The 17,648-nt window shown below is 33.9% G+C and overlaps 1 protein-coding gene and 2 pseudogenes across 1 annotated transcript; 1 reads left to right on the top strand and 2 right to left on the bottom strand.

The window, feature by feature from the left end:
* The first annotated feature begins 1,136 nt into the window (after nt 1-1,136).
* LOC132270264 (pectinesterase 2-like) lies at nt 1,137-3,895 on the top strand (annotated as a pseudogene).
* Nucleotides 3,896-6,667: 2,772 nt separating this feature from the next.
* LOC132271742 (receptor kinase-like protein Xa21) lies at nt 6,668-14,685 on the bottom strand (annotated as a pseudogene).
* On the bottom strand, nt 9,194-10,630 carry LOC132270265 (LRR receptor-like serine/threonine-protein kinase EFR). Its single transcript, XM_059771453.1, has 3 exons — nt 10,006-10,630; nt 9,824-9,941; nt 9,194-9,719 (listed from the first exon to the last, which is right to left on the bottom strand). Exons 1-3 carry the CDS (start codon nt 10,628-10,630, stop codon nt 9,194-9,196), a joined length of 1,269 nt encoding a protein of 422 aa, XP_059627436.1.
* Nucleotides 14,686-17,648: the final 2,963 nt, after the last annotated feature.

The following is a 17,648-nucleotide window of genomic DNA, read 5'->3' on the forward strand; positions in this document are numbered from 1 at the left end:
CCAATTTCTTATTATGGTTCCTTATGCAACACCATTAGACTTCAGCTTTCTTGCTATCACATAACTACATAAGAGCTTAAAAATGTTAAAATAAGGACGATAGAATGACTAGTATCTCAAAACAAGTCATCCAACTTATCTCCGGAATGGGACAGCAGAAACATGCGAACATAAAAATAAAGCAATTACACTATAAACTTAGAAACTTTCTTTAATATTAGTCCGAGTTTTCTCTCTTCTAAATTTCGATCCTTTTCGTATGAGAAATAAAACACCTTAAAAATAATTTAAAATTTTTTGAGACACTATTTCAAACAAGCTTATTTCAATTCTCACACACACACGCGCATATATATATATATATATTCCATTTGATGAGATGAGATTTAAAAGTCCCCTAGAAAATTTTATATTATAATATGTATAAATCATGAAAAAAATTCACAAAGAAGTTCATTTTCCTTATGCAAAGGAAAAACGAACAGTCAAAGGCGGTAATTCAGTGATAACTGCCTTCCCTTTCATTAAGTTTCTAAATTTCAATCATTCAGACAAGATGAATAACTATATTACTTGAGAGGACCAAATAACAAACATCACTTGTACACTATGGTTACTCACCAAACACATTTTGTAATGAGTTGTGATTATGCACAGCTTAAACAGTACTATTTGTATCGAGTTTTCCTTATGTTATGCACAGTTAAAACAGTACTCTTTGTAGACACAGTATATATATATATATTTAATTGGGTTAGGAATCTATATATAATGAGTTGTCCTCACGTACAGTTCAATTCAGTATCCTTGTGCTAACATTCTTGGGTAAATGAAGCCGTTGTCTTAGTTTAGACATGAACAAACTCTAACAAGAATTTATGCATAATCATTTTCCCTAACTGCCCCTAACTAGAGTCACGCGGGAGGCAGGACTCTAACACTGTTTTGGTTAGGAGAATGGCATTCTTGTTGTTTTTTCCTTCATGAAGGGTGTTTTAAATGACAACATAACAGTGACTACAAAAACAACCCCCAAATGGTGTGGTTGAACACTCCAGACTCGTATAAATAGACCATCCATTCATGAATCAATTCATACTAAAAACAAAAAGAGGAACTCATCACTGGCCGGAAAAATGACAATGACAACCTTTGAAGCTGTTTTGGTGACCATTCTTCTCACCATCACCATTGCCATCTCCGATGACTCGGTAACTATCCCGGCAGATGAGTCTCAAGTGAAGGGTTGGTACCAAAATAGTGTCGAGCCCTACATGGCCCGAAAGCACACTCTGGACCCTGCCCTTGTGACCGCGGAGTCCCGTGCCAAAGTGATCAAGGCTAGGAAAGATGGAAAGGGTGACTTTAAGATGGTGACTGATGCTGTTAAAAGTACGTATTTCAGACAAGAATACTCGTCGTGTCATCGTGTGGATTGGAGGCGGAAAATATACTGAGAAAATTAGGATCGATCAAAACAAGCCATTTGTCACGTTTTATGGTTCACCAAATGATATGCCAACGTTGGTTTATGATGATATAGCAAAGGAATGTGGAACTGTTGATAGCGCCACCTTAATTGTAGAATCCGACTACTTCATCGCACTTAATCTTATAATTGCGGTGAGTTACATATAAATCATAGTTTATGTTTAAGAAAGTTCGTGTTTGCCTATGTTTATGCTTCCTTCCCCCTCGATCTCCCTCCTTTTTGGGTAGTTTACTGAATTCAGAACTAGATTAAAATGAAGAAAGAAATCACTGTAAGGGACTAGATTAACCCCTACACTTTTGCAATTAAAGCTGCTAGATAACACAACAATAGCTAAAGGTCTACAACTTTACAAAAGTGACTCTAACGAACCCTTTTAAGATTAAGGTGAGAGTGAAATTTTAATTTAAGACCTAGCTTAACATCTTGATCACTGGTTTCTCTAAAAGAAGGGAGGATATAATTAGTTTTATTTATTTATTTATAAACAACAAAACTGGAAATTCTGGATAATTATCCCTTGTATGTGTGTGTATTAAAATTTTCATGGTTTGTTGTTTTAGAATTCGGCACCGAGGCCGGATGGCAAAAGGGAGGCAGTTTCACTAAGGATCTCCGGCGACAAAGCAGCATTCTATAAAAGTCTATGGATTTCAAGACACCATCTGTGATGAAAGGCAAACATTTATTTCAAAACTGCTACATTGAAGGCACCGTTGATTTCATCTTTGGCAATGGCAAATCTCTATATTTGGTATCAAATCGATCTCTCTCTCTAGATCTCTTTGACATACGTATAAACAATCATTAGATTAAACCTTACATTTTTTACAAATTGAGCATTTATATTCTCTTGAACAATAATTGATGTGCATGGATGTTTTTGGTGCAGAACACGGAATTACATGTTTTGCCAGGTGAAAATATTGCAATAGTGACGGCACAAGCAAGGGAGAGTAGCTCTGACAGTACTGGCTACTCGTTTGTCCATTGCAATATAAGTAGTTCTGGGAGCAACATTTTCTTAGGCCGAGCCTGGAGAACTTTCTCTAGAGTAGTATATGTTAAAATTAGATTAATGCCATGTTCATTCATGTATATGTTCATTCATGCATCTATTATTGTACATGTATCAAATGGATACATGTATCAAGAGTGTACATGTATCATGTGTGTAGTTGAGATTGTCTTGAAAAGTTCAAAGGTCTATGGGAGAATAGTATATATAGGGTAAGGTATTTGTTGTTAAGAGATCAACACAAAAACAAAGAGTTCAATACAATACAAAAAATATTTGTTTACTCATTTTTCTCCTCTCTTCACTTAGAATTTATTTAGTTGGCTGAAACTACAGCCAACAATATATGCTTACACTCACATGAGCAATGTGGTTACCCCTCAAGGATGATCAGATCGTTATAATCTTCTAAAAGACAAGACGCACGCAGGCGCGCGCACACACAAACACACACACACACACACACACACACACATATATATATATATATATATATATATATTATTGCATATATTGAGGGAATAATATTGGTATCAAGAAAGTCCCTCGTGACAAAAATCATGAGCTGTCTATGTTTAGTCACCGGATTAAGACAATTTTTTCAGATATATGAAAAGCCAAATGAATTATTTTATACATATACCAATTCAGCGGTTAAATATGGAAAGTACGGGCTCTTGTCATGATGAAACTTTCTTGATAGCATTATTCTCAAGGAAAATGTACTAAACTTGCCTTTTTAATAGATAAATAAAAATGATATAGTTATTCTTCAAAAATACTAGAAACTTCCATAATAAACTTAAGATAATGAGTAATGCAGAAAGATTGATAGGTGATATCATAGTAATGTTAGAAATATTAATGATATCATCGTAATGCAAGTCCTCACTCACCTAAGACTTCGGACTCTCAATTACTTTTTTTAAAAATAGTACCCTTTACGGTCTTCCGTATTAGTGGATATTATGTCTAAGAGAGAGAAGTAAAATGTTAATGTAAATTTCTTTATCTACTACTCCCTAATCTCATTCTTCTCTTTTGGAAAGGGTCGAACTTTTCTAGTTTTCGATTAAAAATAATAATAATAATCATAATCATGCTTTGTATTTCACACATCTCATATATTATTTATATACTTTTGGTAATGCATTGTCATATATATATATATATATATATATATATATATATATATATTTGGTAATATTAAGGGGATGATGTTTTTGCAGGGTTTTCTTGGGGAATACATGTGCACTGTTCCAGGGTCGAACACTACTAGCCGCGCCGAGTTTTCAAAGAAACTAAGAGATATAGATGTTAAACCCTTCATCAGCCTTGGTTTTATAGAGAGTTCTAAGTGGTTGCTTCCTCTTCATAAGGTTTAAAGTTCATTGTCACACAGGATTACAGGAAGGACATCCATGGACCTTATGGACCATCACACATCAACCAACTCCAATGGCCTATTCTCAATTTGTCATCCACTTTGACACATTAATTTGTAGCCATGGAAGCTAACAAGACTTGAAGTGGATTTAGCACTACCTTGACTTGGACATAAGCAAATGTCAACCACTTTCTCTTTGTCTACTTTTATCTACTTTCTCTTTGTGCTTATTATTATTATTATTATTATTATTATTATTTTTACTTTTCTTTTTATTTAGAAAATCTTTTACCTGAGCAAATGTCATGTATTAGGAGAAGCCACTTGGCGTTGAAAAATGTACATGCAATTTGAAAATTCAACTAACACAAACCTTGACTTGGACACACTATTAAACTACTTCAAATTTAATAGGACATGAGAAACGTTTTTACAAGATACAAACGTTCTCAAAAAAAATTAGTTTCAAAGTTCTTTTCAATACACCATCGCTTCTGCATGAGTCATGGCTTCTGTTATGCATGAGTTCTATCCACAAGCTTTCACTTGTGCATGAGTCATGAGTTCTGTAATCCAATCAACAAGCTACTGATGACTAGTAGACTTAAATATCTAATTTTAGTATTTTTGGAATAGTTTAAAACTTTATTTTTAACCTTTGAAATTATAAATTTTAAAATTTTGGAAGTCACCTTTCACAAAATGGGATATGGGAGGACATTAATTTTTTTATTTATTCTTTCTTGATCAAGTGCATACTGCTGAGAGTCTATCAACAACAACCTTCCTCCTCCTCTGGTAAAATGTTATTTATCTGCATTTCTAAAATTCTGTAACATTTCTTTCAAATGTTGTCTTACAAAAGGTTGGCCGGTTAGGTATGGCGCTATGGATTATTATTATTATTATTATTTAAGAGGTTAATATTCTTAAAAACATGATTCTTCTCGTGATTGTCCAAAATATTTTGTGAATGTCCAAAATAATTATTTAATTTATTATTTATAAAAATTTGGAGGATTAAAACAATATGCCAAAACTAAGATTTTCTCTTTTGGTAAAAATGTCAGTAGATAAATTCTAAGAAAGATCACCTTCGACTAAAAACCAAAAAATAAAAGTAAAACAATGCTTACAATTAACTGTAACAATTACAGAACTTAATGATACTGAAGCACTCGAATCACTTGATCTCAAATCATAATCAGATCATTTTCATCATACGCACAAATAAATCATCCTCAATTCTCTAACTGCTAATATTTTTTAAAAAGTTTCAATTTTGGATCCAATATTCACTTCTTAACAAGAATGTACATAAAAATATTCAATTGCAAAATAAAGAGTTTGCAGTTTAATAGTATAATCTATTTTTATCAAATACAAAAGTTGAGAGTTAGGTACTATCCTTAAGTCTCCTGTTCAAGACCCTAAATAAGCCAAGTCAAATGACACCGAAAAGACTAGTAAATAAGTTGATGAGCCTTGAATTTGGTAATAAATTTTTTTATGTACATACTATTCCCAAATGCTTCATTGATATTAGATAAGATGAAATATTCACCCTTTGTCTTATAACAGAGAAGATAATATGAAAGTGCAAAGTGAGTGGGAACAACCGTCAAAGAGAGAGAAGTACTTATTACTAATCTTATTAGGGGTGCAATTTGGGTTGGGCAATCTGGAACTACTCTAGCCTAGCTCGATTTTTTACAAGATTTATTTTTATAAGTAGAGTTACCCGAATTTTATTAGGGTTGGGCTTTAGTTGAGGCGCTAGCAACCCGAACCCGAATTCTAATATTATTTTTATATACATTTTTAATTTTTTTCTCTGAATATACATTTTTAATTTTAATTACATTATATATAATATTGTATGTTAACATTTAAGAAAATAAATTTTCTAAGAATTTATTTATAATTTATTAAAAATTTACAAAAAAAAATTAAATTATTTTTTGTTTAAGAGTAATTTAATCTACAACTAATTCAGGATCATACTAAATTTTCAATGTGAAGATTAGTCATATGAGTAACTCGAAATTTAAGCCCGGGTTGCAAGCCCAAATTTAAAAGTAAGTATAATGGGCTAGATTCGGGTTGAGTAATTAGAGTTGAAGATAGAATTACCCGTCCAACTTGCCTGAGTTGCAACCCTAAACCTTACAAATCCAAACTATTATATAGAGCCATCAATGTCGTACCAGTATTTTTTTTTGGAGAGGAGTGGAAAGTCAAAAGTCATTTTCCTATCTCTCCAATACAAAGTAGAGGTGTTTAAACTTGTATGAGAGAAGAAACTGAAATTTTTAAGTGAATATTGTAGAAGAGGTTTAAGAAAACTTTGGAAAAATCACAATCACAATGGGACACTATTCCAATAATTTTGTTAATATTTTGAATTGTTTGATTGAGATAACGTAAATTCTATAGGTCACTTGGGTTGTGATACCTTATGACCCGTCTGATCTAAAGTTTGACTTCTCTTTTTAGCAAATAAGTTTTTAATTAAAAAAAAAAAAAAAAAAAAAGGAAAGAATGTAAAATGCATTAATTCAATACTTTTATCATTAGAAGTTGAAACGTTTTGCTTTTAAAAGCACCCCAACATCAATCTAGCTGCTTCCACTAAAATCTTTCCAAAAGACCTTTTTTTATTTTTTTTTTCATGAAACAAATATATACTTAATTTTAAGAAAAAAAACCTATGTCCTTGAAGGGCCACAAATAGGCTGAAGGAGGTGCAAGACAACAAAACAAACTGATATTATTTTTTTTCATTAAATAAACTGACTTCATTGATAACAATGTGCGGAGACTTGCGCAATTTAGATGCACACACTCACAGTTTCTCACCCATTTATTAAATTACAACAATAAAGCCAAACACTTGCTAACGCACACATATCATGTTGAGCTTGTTGAGCTTCACCACCACATCTTTCATGTCACTTCTCTCCTCCGGTAATTCTGAAGAACACTGCATCCCTAATTCCATGATGGCTAGAAGACAATTTTGTAGGTCATTCACTGGTTCTCTCCCATCTCGTGTCCCGAACAGGTAACTATCCACAACTTCCATTGCCTTGTTCGGAAGTGATGCATTCACCTATTGCCTCAAACTCAATTCTCCAACGAACATGTCATCTGTCGGCTTCTTTTTCGTAAACATCTCTAACAACATTATTCCGTAACAATAAACATCACATTTTGTAGACACTCTTCCTTCAGAACCATACTCTGTCAAACAATTCAAAAGTTTCAAGAAGCACAATGAAAATAAATTTCATAGTTCACTTTGATGAACTTGGACTAGTCTATGAAAGTTATGCATGTTTTAGAAGATATATATATATATATATATATATATATATATATGTATAAAATAAAGAAAGAAAGAACACAAATCAAATAGTGAGCTAAGCTGGACTCTATTGTGTTGCATTTCATTTTCAATCCTAGCATATGAGTCACACAACTAAGCATTTAAAATACCAGCCCGAGCATACAATAAAGTGAAGTGTTTATTATGTTTAAACAACACAAGAAATATGTTATTCAATTAGAAGCCCTACCGACCATTAATGTGTTGGTCCTAGAACTGAAAGCCTCATCGAGAACACGTTTGAAATTGGGAAGATGAGAAGTCCGACTCACAACAAGACATAAGTTTCACCACTGTTAGAAATGTAACAATAATTTTAGAAAATGAAGAGGGCAGAATGAGAAGATTTACCTGGTGCAATGTAGCCGAGTGTACCTAAAATCTTGGTTTGTGCTGCAGTCTTGTCAACTAAAACTTTTGCAATTCCAAAGTCTCCCACATGAGCAACCATTTCTTCATCTAAAAGAACATTGTTGGGCTTCAAATCACAATGGACCACAGGCTCCGGTTGACAATCATGGAGACATTCCAAAGCTAACGCAACATCATACATGACGCTCACTCTTTGAAGGAAATTTAGGCAATAGTTCTCAGAATATAACCACTTCTCAGACTTCCGTTAGACATGTACTGCAGAACCAAAGCTCTTAACTCGGGATTGGAGCATGTACTTATGACCTTTACTAAATTCTGATGGCGTACATTTCGCAGCACTTCACATTGTGCATCAAAGCTTTTAAAAACTGTGTCAAGTTCCAAATTCAATATTTTTACAGCGATGATTGTCCCATCTAAAAGAACTTCTTTGTATACAGAACTGTAGCCTCCTGATCCAAGCAAGTTGGCATCACAAAAATTATTTGTGGATTGGCGAAGCTCCATTTATGATATCATTCTATGCTCCATAATAGCTATCGAGTCAACTGAATCTGAACTCCGTGCTTTATTTCCTCGGCATTGTGTCATCATATAAATCAAAGCAACAAAGATTACTACTGATGCAACTACTGGAATAATATATTTGAGAAAAACTTGTTTAGTCCTTGTACTCTGCGTATTGTCCATTTTGCAACCTGAAACTTGCAGAATTGGGGGCCCACAGAGATCGTCATTTCCCATAAAAGATTGAGCAGTAAAGTTAACAGAAGTACCCCCATTTGGAATCTCTCCAGAGAGCTTATTGAAAGAGAGATTCAAATATTTGAGATGTGAAAGTTCTTCTAAGGACTTAGGGCTGGTACCTGATAAATTGTTGTGAGAGAGATCCATGAATTCCAATGAAATCAAGTCACCAAATGATTCCGGAATTGTGCCCTATAACAAGTTCCTCGACAAATTGAGGGAGCTAAGACTTTGAGGGGATCCAATAGCTTGAGAAATGATTCCTTCTATACTGTTTTGAGATAAATCCACAATGTCAATGACATTTGATATTCTCATTTGTGATGGAAATTAACCACTTAAGGAATTAACTGACAAATCCAAGAGCAACAGATTTTCAAGGGCCCATAAACTTGCCCGAATGGAAGAAGAAAGATTGTTATTGCTTAAGACTAAGCTTTGTAACTGACTAAGATTCCATATGCAAGTTGGGATTGGTCCAAAGAGGTTATTATTTTGAAGAGACAACTCCCCCAAATGCCAAAGATGGCAAATCTCATTGGGAATAAGTCCTTCAATCTTGTTACCATCGAGATACAACCTTTGTAAGCTCTCTAATCCTCCCATTGTTGATGGGATGGATCCATTCATGTTGTTGTCACTCAATCTAAGGAGCTTCAGGTTTTTCTATGAACCTATTACTCTTGGAATCGGACCCTTTATTTGACATGTAGAGGCAACAAAAGTTTGAAGCGAACTTGAAAATTTTCCAATTGAATTTGGTAAGATACCTTCACTGGGATTGCTCTAGAAGACCAACTTTTCCAAAGATTTGCAGTTTGTCAGAGCAGTGAGAAAGGTAATTTCCCCATTTCTATTTTCTCCCGTGAGACGATTTTTTTGCACATTGAGTGATCCAAGGAGATGCAAGTTGCCTAAGCTAGGAGGTATTGGTCCAGTAAATAAGTCGTAAGCCAGCGACAGTCTTGTGAGCTTAGAAGAGTTAGATAGATACAAGGGTATGTTTCCACCCAACTGATTGTCTTCTAGATTTAATTCTTCAAGATTAGGAAGCCACAAACCAATAGTTGATGGCAGATTTCTATCAAGAGTAGTGGAAGGCAGGTCAAGGAATTGCAGAGCAGACATGTTAAACATTTGCTCCGGAAAAGTACCAGTGAGATTATTTGTATGTAAGTTCAGTACCCTTAAATTCGAAAGTTGTGAGATCTCCCCAGGAATCTCTCCTTGAAGGTGATTATTTCCAATCTCAAGCCCAAGTAAACTTGAAATATTACCAAGGGAAGGGGGAATTGTACCGGTTAAGTTGTTCCTACCAAGATAAAAAAATCTCTAGTGTTTGTAGATTCCCAATGTCTCTTGGTATTCTTCCCTCGAACCTATTGTACGAAAGAGACAATATTCTGAGCTCTCTACAATGAGATATCGTCGTATCGAGGTTGGAATTTGGCCACTGAAATGGTTGAAAGAAAGATAAAGTCCTTCAAGTTGAGGACAAAGTAGGCAAATGTCCATTGGAAGACTACCAGAGATGCTATTATTCGTGAGAGAAATGGTATGTAAAGAAGAGATGTTAAAGATAGTCTGACGAAATGAACCTGTCAATGCATTGTATTCAAGTGCCAAGACCTCCAATGTTGAGATGTTGGCTAGAGAAGATGGGATAGTACCCATGAAATCATTGCCCGTGAGACCAAGAAAATAGAGGTTGGACAATGTACCCAACTCTTCCTGTATGACTCCATTGAATCTGTTGTTCAAAAGCCCCAGGACTTCAAGCTTTTGGCATTGGTTTAATGTTTTGGGCAATTTTCCTTCCATCTTGTTCTCATCTAAAATGCGATCTTTCAGACGACCCAAACGTCCAATCTCATGTGTTAAAGTGCCATGGAAACTGTTGTTTGAAAGATCTAGAGTCACGAGAAAGGAGAGATTGGCAACAGAAGGAGAGATGGTTCCTTGTAGTCCCATGCGAGGAAGCTCCAAAGCTGTGACTCTTTGTCTGCGTGTACTGCAGGTCACACCAAGCCAGCTGCAGAAGTTGTTAGTTCTGCTCCAATTACTACCCAATACGTTGTTTGGATCAGGCTTGATCTCATTCTTGAAGCCGAGGAGAGCCAATTGATCTGTGAAGTTTGAGAGAGGAAGTGCCAAACAAAGTATGCATGACTGCACTACCAGCACTCCTAATAAAATCTGCAAGTAAACGTATACGCTCTCCATTAGAATCACAATGTATATATATTCTCATGAAACAAAAGGAAAATGTTTTTAAAACCGGGGAGGAGAACACTTGACGTATCTTGCCCAATCAACAGTTTCAATCAAGGAATTTTGTTCAACTCCTCGAAACAAAATGCACTATAAACTGATGCAGCATTATATCAAGGCAATACATAGACATATTCAAATCTCAAGTGGTAGGTTGTTTAATATTATATGGTTCATGAAGATTAATCTTGACTTACAATGGAGAGGCACCAAAAGTCTGCCAATAACAAATGCACTATGCATGATACATTAAAACCATTAAATGGATGGTTGACTGGTGACAATTGCAATTGCAAGGTATATATTGTTAGTTTATTAGTTAAATTGAATTCATTTGTTGAGTCAAAAATTCCTTTTGAATTGTTCATTAGAATATAATAATTATACATGTTCAGATATAGATATACATGCATGATGTATTAAAATGATTAAATGGATGGTTGACTTCATGAAACAACCATGATATAAATGAACTTTATTGGTTTTCAACACACAGATTGGTGGAGGTTTGTTGGCATATTGCATTGAATTTTAAGTTGATTGAGGGAGAAATTGTTAGATGGTCAGGGAATGTCAACTACTAGCTGACACCCAAGTATAAATAAATAAACATTGAATAAAGCTCATAAATTTACTTACGTTTTAACTAGTGACACAATCTCAAAAATTTTCAGCCTGAATTTTTAATTTTAACACTGAAGTTAAAAAATGTGGAAAACAGAGAATGCAAAAAAGCATCAGTTAAAACATAGAAAGGGAAGAACAAACAAGCATTTGTTAGCACTTTTAAGTCATGTTGGTCAAACAAAAACGCGCCTGATTAAATAATAGTAGCATCAGTAATGTTTTTTTTTATATCTTAGAAGTTACAATAAATATACATACACACACACACACATATATATATATATCAGGGATAAATGTGTCCCATGCAAGCAAGAAGATCTATACTTTCCTTTTCTGGAAGCACATTGTGAAGTCAAAGGATAGGATGCTGAGTAAGGGCCGACATGATCCCCCATACAATGGAAATCTACAATAAACAAAAAAAAAATTAAATCAAATCACAAGGCAGATACTAGGGGTGCAACTTGGGGAAAAAAAATTACTTTATGATCGAGAAATGAAACCAATACAAAGATGGTGACATTAAAATATATATATATATATATATATATATATTTGAGTTAATTGTCCACCCCTCCCCTAATTTTTCTTGGAGAAGTAAAGATTTCGCAAGCGCAATCTTTTGACAGAACAATGGTGTTAAAATTCTAATTCCGGTTAAGCTTGTTGCAAGTCCAACTCTAATTGTAAAAATGATAAGTCAGATTTGTATCAGAATTGGGTTGGGCTCGAGCTAGGTTCAAAATATTGGCCCGCCCAAGTTGCATCCTAAGTTTTAGTTTCAAAAAAATTGATGTGAGCCTTGGTCTATAGGGAAGGGATTGAAGTCAAAAACTTCATCTTTTTATTTTTTCATTTTCAAAGTGTAGTTCTTAATCAACTCTCCATCCCAATGAGCCTTGGTTGCAAACTTGGAACTATGGTTACTAGAGCAAGAAAATCGAAAATCACCGAATTTTCATTTGAAGTTCTATGCTGTTCATTGTGGACTGCTTATCTCAACGAAAGTTACCTTCAAATGCCCCAAACAACCGTCGTATTCTAGGTTTGGATGCATCTCTTCTCGCTCTAGTACCATATAATCAATCATTACTCATAATCACAATAATCTATATCCTAACAGTTTACATACCCTAGCAAAGAAGTTCTTGCCCCTTTTATTACAAAATCTTTGCCACCCTCTCTTGTTCCTGAACTTGCATCCATACCATCATTTGATGAGATCCAAAATTGCTTCTTCTCCCTTGACTCAAACAAATCCCCAAGTCCTGATGGTTACAACTCTTTTTTTTCTTCAAAAAAGCAGGGATGTCTTAAGAGCAGCAGAGAGTTTTTTTCCTAATGGAAAACTGTTAAACGAAGTCAATGCCTCCTATATTGCACTGGTTCCCAAGGTGCCTAACCCTAACTCTATGAGTGATTACAGACCTATTTCCTTCTGCAACACAATCTACAAATGTATTTCCAAACTTGTTGCAAATAAACTTAAACTGGCTCTACTTCACCTTGTAAGTCCATCCCAGTCAGCTTTTGTACTAGGGAGAAACATTGGTGTGATAACATCTTACTAGCCCAAGAGCTGCTCCATAGGTATCACTCACACTCTGTTCCCCCCAAGTGTGCTCTCAAGGTTGACACAAAGAAAGCATTTGATTCAGTTTGTTGGGAGTTCCTTGTTGACTCTCTGGAACTGTTTGGTCTGCCTCTCAACTTTATAGCTTGGATCAAGGAATGTATTTCTTACCCTTCCTACTTCATCTCTATCAAAGGGGAGCCACATGGATTCTTTAGGGGAGCCCATGGCCTTAGTCAAGGAGACCCTCTGTCTCCCTCTCCTTTTGTGCTGGCTTTGGAATTTTTTTCCCTTATTTCTCATCATTTTATCACCATTAACCCCTCCTTTCAGTACCACTGAAACAGTAAGGACCTCAAAATTAACAACCTAAACGGTAAGGACCTCAAAATTAACAACCTATGCTTTGCTGATTTCTTATTGTTACTCTCTTATGGTTATGTGCTATCCGTCAAGGTTCTCAAGCAGGCTCTAGACACATTTTATTCCCTCTCGGGTCTCACAATTGAAAATAATGAGAATAATGTTAAATAGTCCGACTTTTTATTTATGTGAGTGAGGGATGACATCATCATGACATCATTAAATATGATGATGTCTCCCGCTCACATAAATGTAGAGAAATGATAGAGAGTCTGACAGTCAAACACATCCAAGTAAATTTATGTGAGCGACTGATAGGGAGTCCGATTGATTTATATGAGTGAGGGATGACATCATCATGACGTCATTAAATATGATGATGTCCCCCGCTCACGTACATGTAGAGTAATAATAGGGAGTTCGACAATCAAACACATCCGACTTATTTATGTGAGTGAGCGATGACATCATCATGACGTCATTAAATATGATGATGTCCCCCGCTAACATAAATTTAGTCGGATGTGTCCAACTATCGGACTCCCTATCATTACTCTACAATTAATCATGCTAAGAGTTCTGTGTTCTTCTCTGGGATCAATCCATCCACTGAATCTCAGATCCTCTCCTTGGTGGGATTCTCTAGAGGATCACAGCCTATTACTCACTTGGGGGTCCCTCTCATCACTAAGGGGCTTAAAGCCAGTGACTGCCAGGTGCTTGTGGATAGAATCTCTTTTCCAGAATCAACCACTGGACCTCTGATTCTCTCGCTTATGCTGCCAGATTTCAACTGATCAGATCTACTCTCCTTGGCATGCTCTCTTACTGGATTGGTCTTTTCATCCTCCCTAAAAAGACTGCGAATGACATCAACAAAATTATTGTGGCTTCTTATGGTCAGGTACTGATCTTAACTCTCATAAAGCAAAAATCTGTTGGAAAAGTGTTTGTGTGCCTAAATCAGATGGAGATTTGGATTTACCCAACATTGAGCTCAGAAACAAGACTGCCATGGAAGATGTACAACAATAGAGAGCACAGTCTCTGGGTTGAATGGGTGCACTGCTACCTATTGAAGGGTAAATGTTTAACATACCTCCTCAGTAGGCTTCATGGACCTGGAGGAAGCTTTTGCAGTTGAGACCCCTTTGTTTGGCCTTTCATCAAACACCATGTGTGCAATGGGAAATCCACATTTCTTCTGGCTTGACAACTGTATGAACTTGTGCCCAATTGATGCTAGAGTTAGCTCCCTTTCTACACACATCTTCACCGCAGGCAGTACGCATGCAACAATTTATGTACCAAATTATTCTCGTGGGTTCGAATTGCCAGTTAGTTTTCTTGTGGGTATTAATGTTAACTTCCTTTGTTTGGTCACTTTTAATATATATACACACACACGCACACATTCCTGTTCAGTATTAGTTGTTTCTGATTTTTAATACTCCAAAACCTCCTGAGTCTTTTAAATAAAGTTAAACACATTATAATAAGGGAATATTAATAATAAAAAAACTAAACAAATAATTCCACTAAAATCGTGGAATCCTTCTATTAGGATTAGCTTGGTTAGCGTCAACTAAATAGAAAGGAAAAGAAACGAAAAATTTTAAAATTATTTGATAGTTTGGTTAGCGTGAAAGGAAAAATTTTCAGGTAATATTCCTGCAATTAGTTGTTTTTCTTAAAATGTTTCCAGGAAAGTAATATTCCTGCAATTAGTTGTTTTTCTTAAAATGTTTCCTCTATAAAACACGCTAAAATTTCAATTTCGCGTAAAAGTTGTATCATCATGTGTTCATTTTCAATTATACTCTCCGTAATTATTTCTCTTCCTTCCTTTTAGACTCACAAAAGGAGTGACTTCTTTTTGATAAATTATGACTCCTACTTATATTACAACTGTCTAACTCTTTAAATTAGGACTCCTAATTAAATTACAATTTTCTGACTTTTTAAATTAGGACTATATATATATATGCACGCACATATATTTATATTCATAAAACAATTATTTATATTTTTTATTATCCTTGTTGTATGATGTATTTTACTTAGTATTGAATTCATGAGGGTAATTTTGGTATGTAAATCATTCTCTTTTCACTTTCATGCTAACCAAACTAATGAAACAACATTTTCCTACAAATTTTTTACAAAAAAATCATGCTAACGAAATGCATGATAGAAACATAATTTTATTTTCTTTTATTTCACTTTCTTTTCCTTTCACTTTCTATCATCAATTTTCGGCTAACCAAACGAACGCTTACGGAAAAAGAAAAAAATTCTCTTCGTACAAAATTTTTTACAGAAAACTTACATTTTTTTTTTCCAACTCTTTTCTCTATATTCATGTTCTGGTAAAAAAAATTCTCTTCAAACAATGCAAGTTTTGTTATTATATACTCGGGTAAATTTCTCTCTCACTGAACATACTCCTTTCTCGATGCATGACTCTGAATAGCTTCACATGGGAGACATTTTTTTTAGTTTGTATCCTTGTGTAATCAATTTGTTTCACCAATTGTTGAGCGTTTTTTTTTCCCTATCTAATATTAAAAATGAGAGAAGATAAAAAAAATTTGGGAGTTATCATCACAACTGATGGTATAAAATAATTCTTAGATTTTTTTTTTTTTCCGTAATACAAAGACTCCACTACTCTCTTCTATATTTAAACGATGTTAATAGAATTATTTGTTTAATTTTTTTATATTAATACCCCCTTATTATAAGGTGTTTAATTTTATTTAAAACACTCAAATTGAGTGGTTTTGGAGTCTTAAAAAACCACAAACAACTATATTTGTTTCTTATTTTTTAAGACTCCAAAACTTAAGTGTTTTAAACACCTTATAATAAGGATGTATTAATAATGAAAAAATTAAACAAATAATTCCATTAAAATCGTGGAGTCCTTCTATTACGGGGAAAAAAGAAAAAAAATTCTCTTCGTACAAAATTTTTGACAGAAAACTTACATTTTTTTTTTTTTTTTCTAGCTGTTTTCTCTGTATTCATGTTCTGGTGAAAATTTTTTTCTTCAAACGGTGCAAATTTTGTTATTGCATACTTGGGTAAATTTCTCGCAGAGCTTAGTATCTCACTCACCATACTCCTTTCTCGATGCATAACTATGAATAGCTTCACGTGGGAGACATTTTTTTAGTTCGTATACTCATGTAATCAATTTGTTTTCTCTAATCATTGAGGTTTTTTTTTTCCTAGCTAATATTAAAAATGACAGAAGATATATAAATAATAAATAAATAAATAAATAAAAATTGGCAGTTATCATCACAACTGATGGTATAAAATAATTGTTAGATTTTTTTTTTCGTAATAAAAAGGCTCCACTACTCTCACTCTTTTATATCCAAACGATGTTAGTGGAATTATTTGTTTCATTTTTTCATTATTAATACCTCTTTATTATAACATTGAGTGGTTTTGGAGTCTTAAAAAACCAGAAACAACTAATATAATTGTTTTCAATTTCAGTCATTGGATGAAATCAAACAACTAAAATTGAAGTAGCGTATATTACTCCCTGCACACTGAAGAGCAACTGAACGGGACTATATATATATATATATATATATATATGCATGCATCATATGAAAATTTTCTATATAACAGTGATTTGCTTGCTGCCAATAAAACAGAGGAAGAGTTAAAACAAACAATTCTTAGCTGTTTCCAATTCAAATGTTATCTAATATGAAACACTATTACGATAAAGCAGTAGAATAATTGTAATGTATTAATATAATCATAAGTAAAACATTAAATGGCATTTGTTTATTTAAAATAAAAACACTATTATGATAAAATAGTAAAATAATTGTGTGTGTGTGTGTATATATATATGATATAAAAGTCATTACAACTCTTAGTACCATAAAAATTATAAATGAATTAGGTTTTACAATACTATTATTCAATAGATGTATATAAATAAAAATTCATATTTATAGTTGTGTCCAATTCGTACCATGTGTCCTACTTTTTTTAAATTTGACTTGTTGACGTATTCGTGTCATGTCGTATCCGTATCCTGTGTCCATGCTACATAACTTTCAAGTGACTTAAATAAATTTAAAAGAGTTATTAGTTCCAAGGTTTCAACTCAAGTGCACTTGTCTAATTTTGATTATAACAAACCATTTTAGTGGTTACAATTTTTATTTTTATTTTTATTTTTTTAGCATTGAAAGCATGGGCGAAAATAAATTAAACCAAGTCCACTATGATCATTTTCTATTATCGTTATTATCTCGGAATCATTTTCCATAATAATTTAGTTTCACAAATAATCTCATTCACACCTTTGTGGGTCCTGTAAAACCCAACTAAATAAAATATTGGATCAAAAATTATAGATGATCCGTGATATAA

Source organism: Cornus florida, unplaced genomic scaffold, assembly GCF_030987335.1.
Source record: "Cornus florida cultivar Cherokee Brave unplaced genomic scaffold, ASM3098733v1 CherokeeBrave_3.0.0_Hap2_Chr08, whole genome shotgun sequence".
In the NCBI taxonomy this organism is placed as follows: Eukaryota; Viridiplantae; Streptophyta; class Magnoliopsida; order Cornales; family Cornaceae; genus Cornus; species Cornus florida.

Coding starts and splice junctions, on each gene's coding strand:
- LOC132270265 (XM_059771453.1), bottom strand. CDS start 10,630: ATGGAGAGCGTATACGTTTACTTGCAGATTTTATTAGGAGTGCTGGTA. Junction 9,942..10,005: donor TGAATACAATGCATTGACAG/GTTCATTTCGTC, acceptor CACGAATAATAG/CATCTCTGGTAGTCTTCCAA. Junction 9,720..9,823: donor CGATACGACGATATCTCATT/GTAGAGAGCTCA, acceptor TTATCTTGGTAG/GAACAACTTAACCGGTACAA.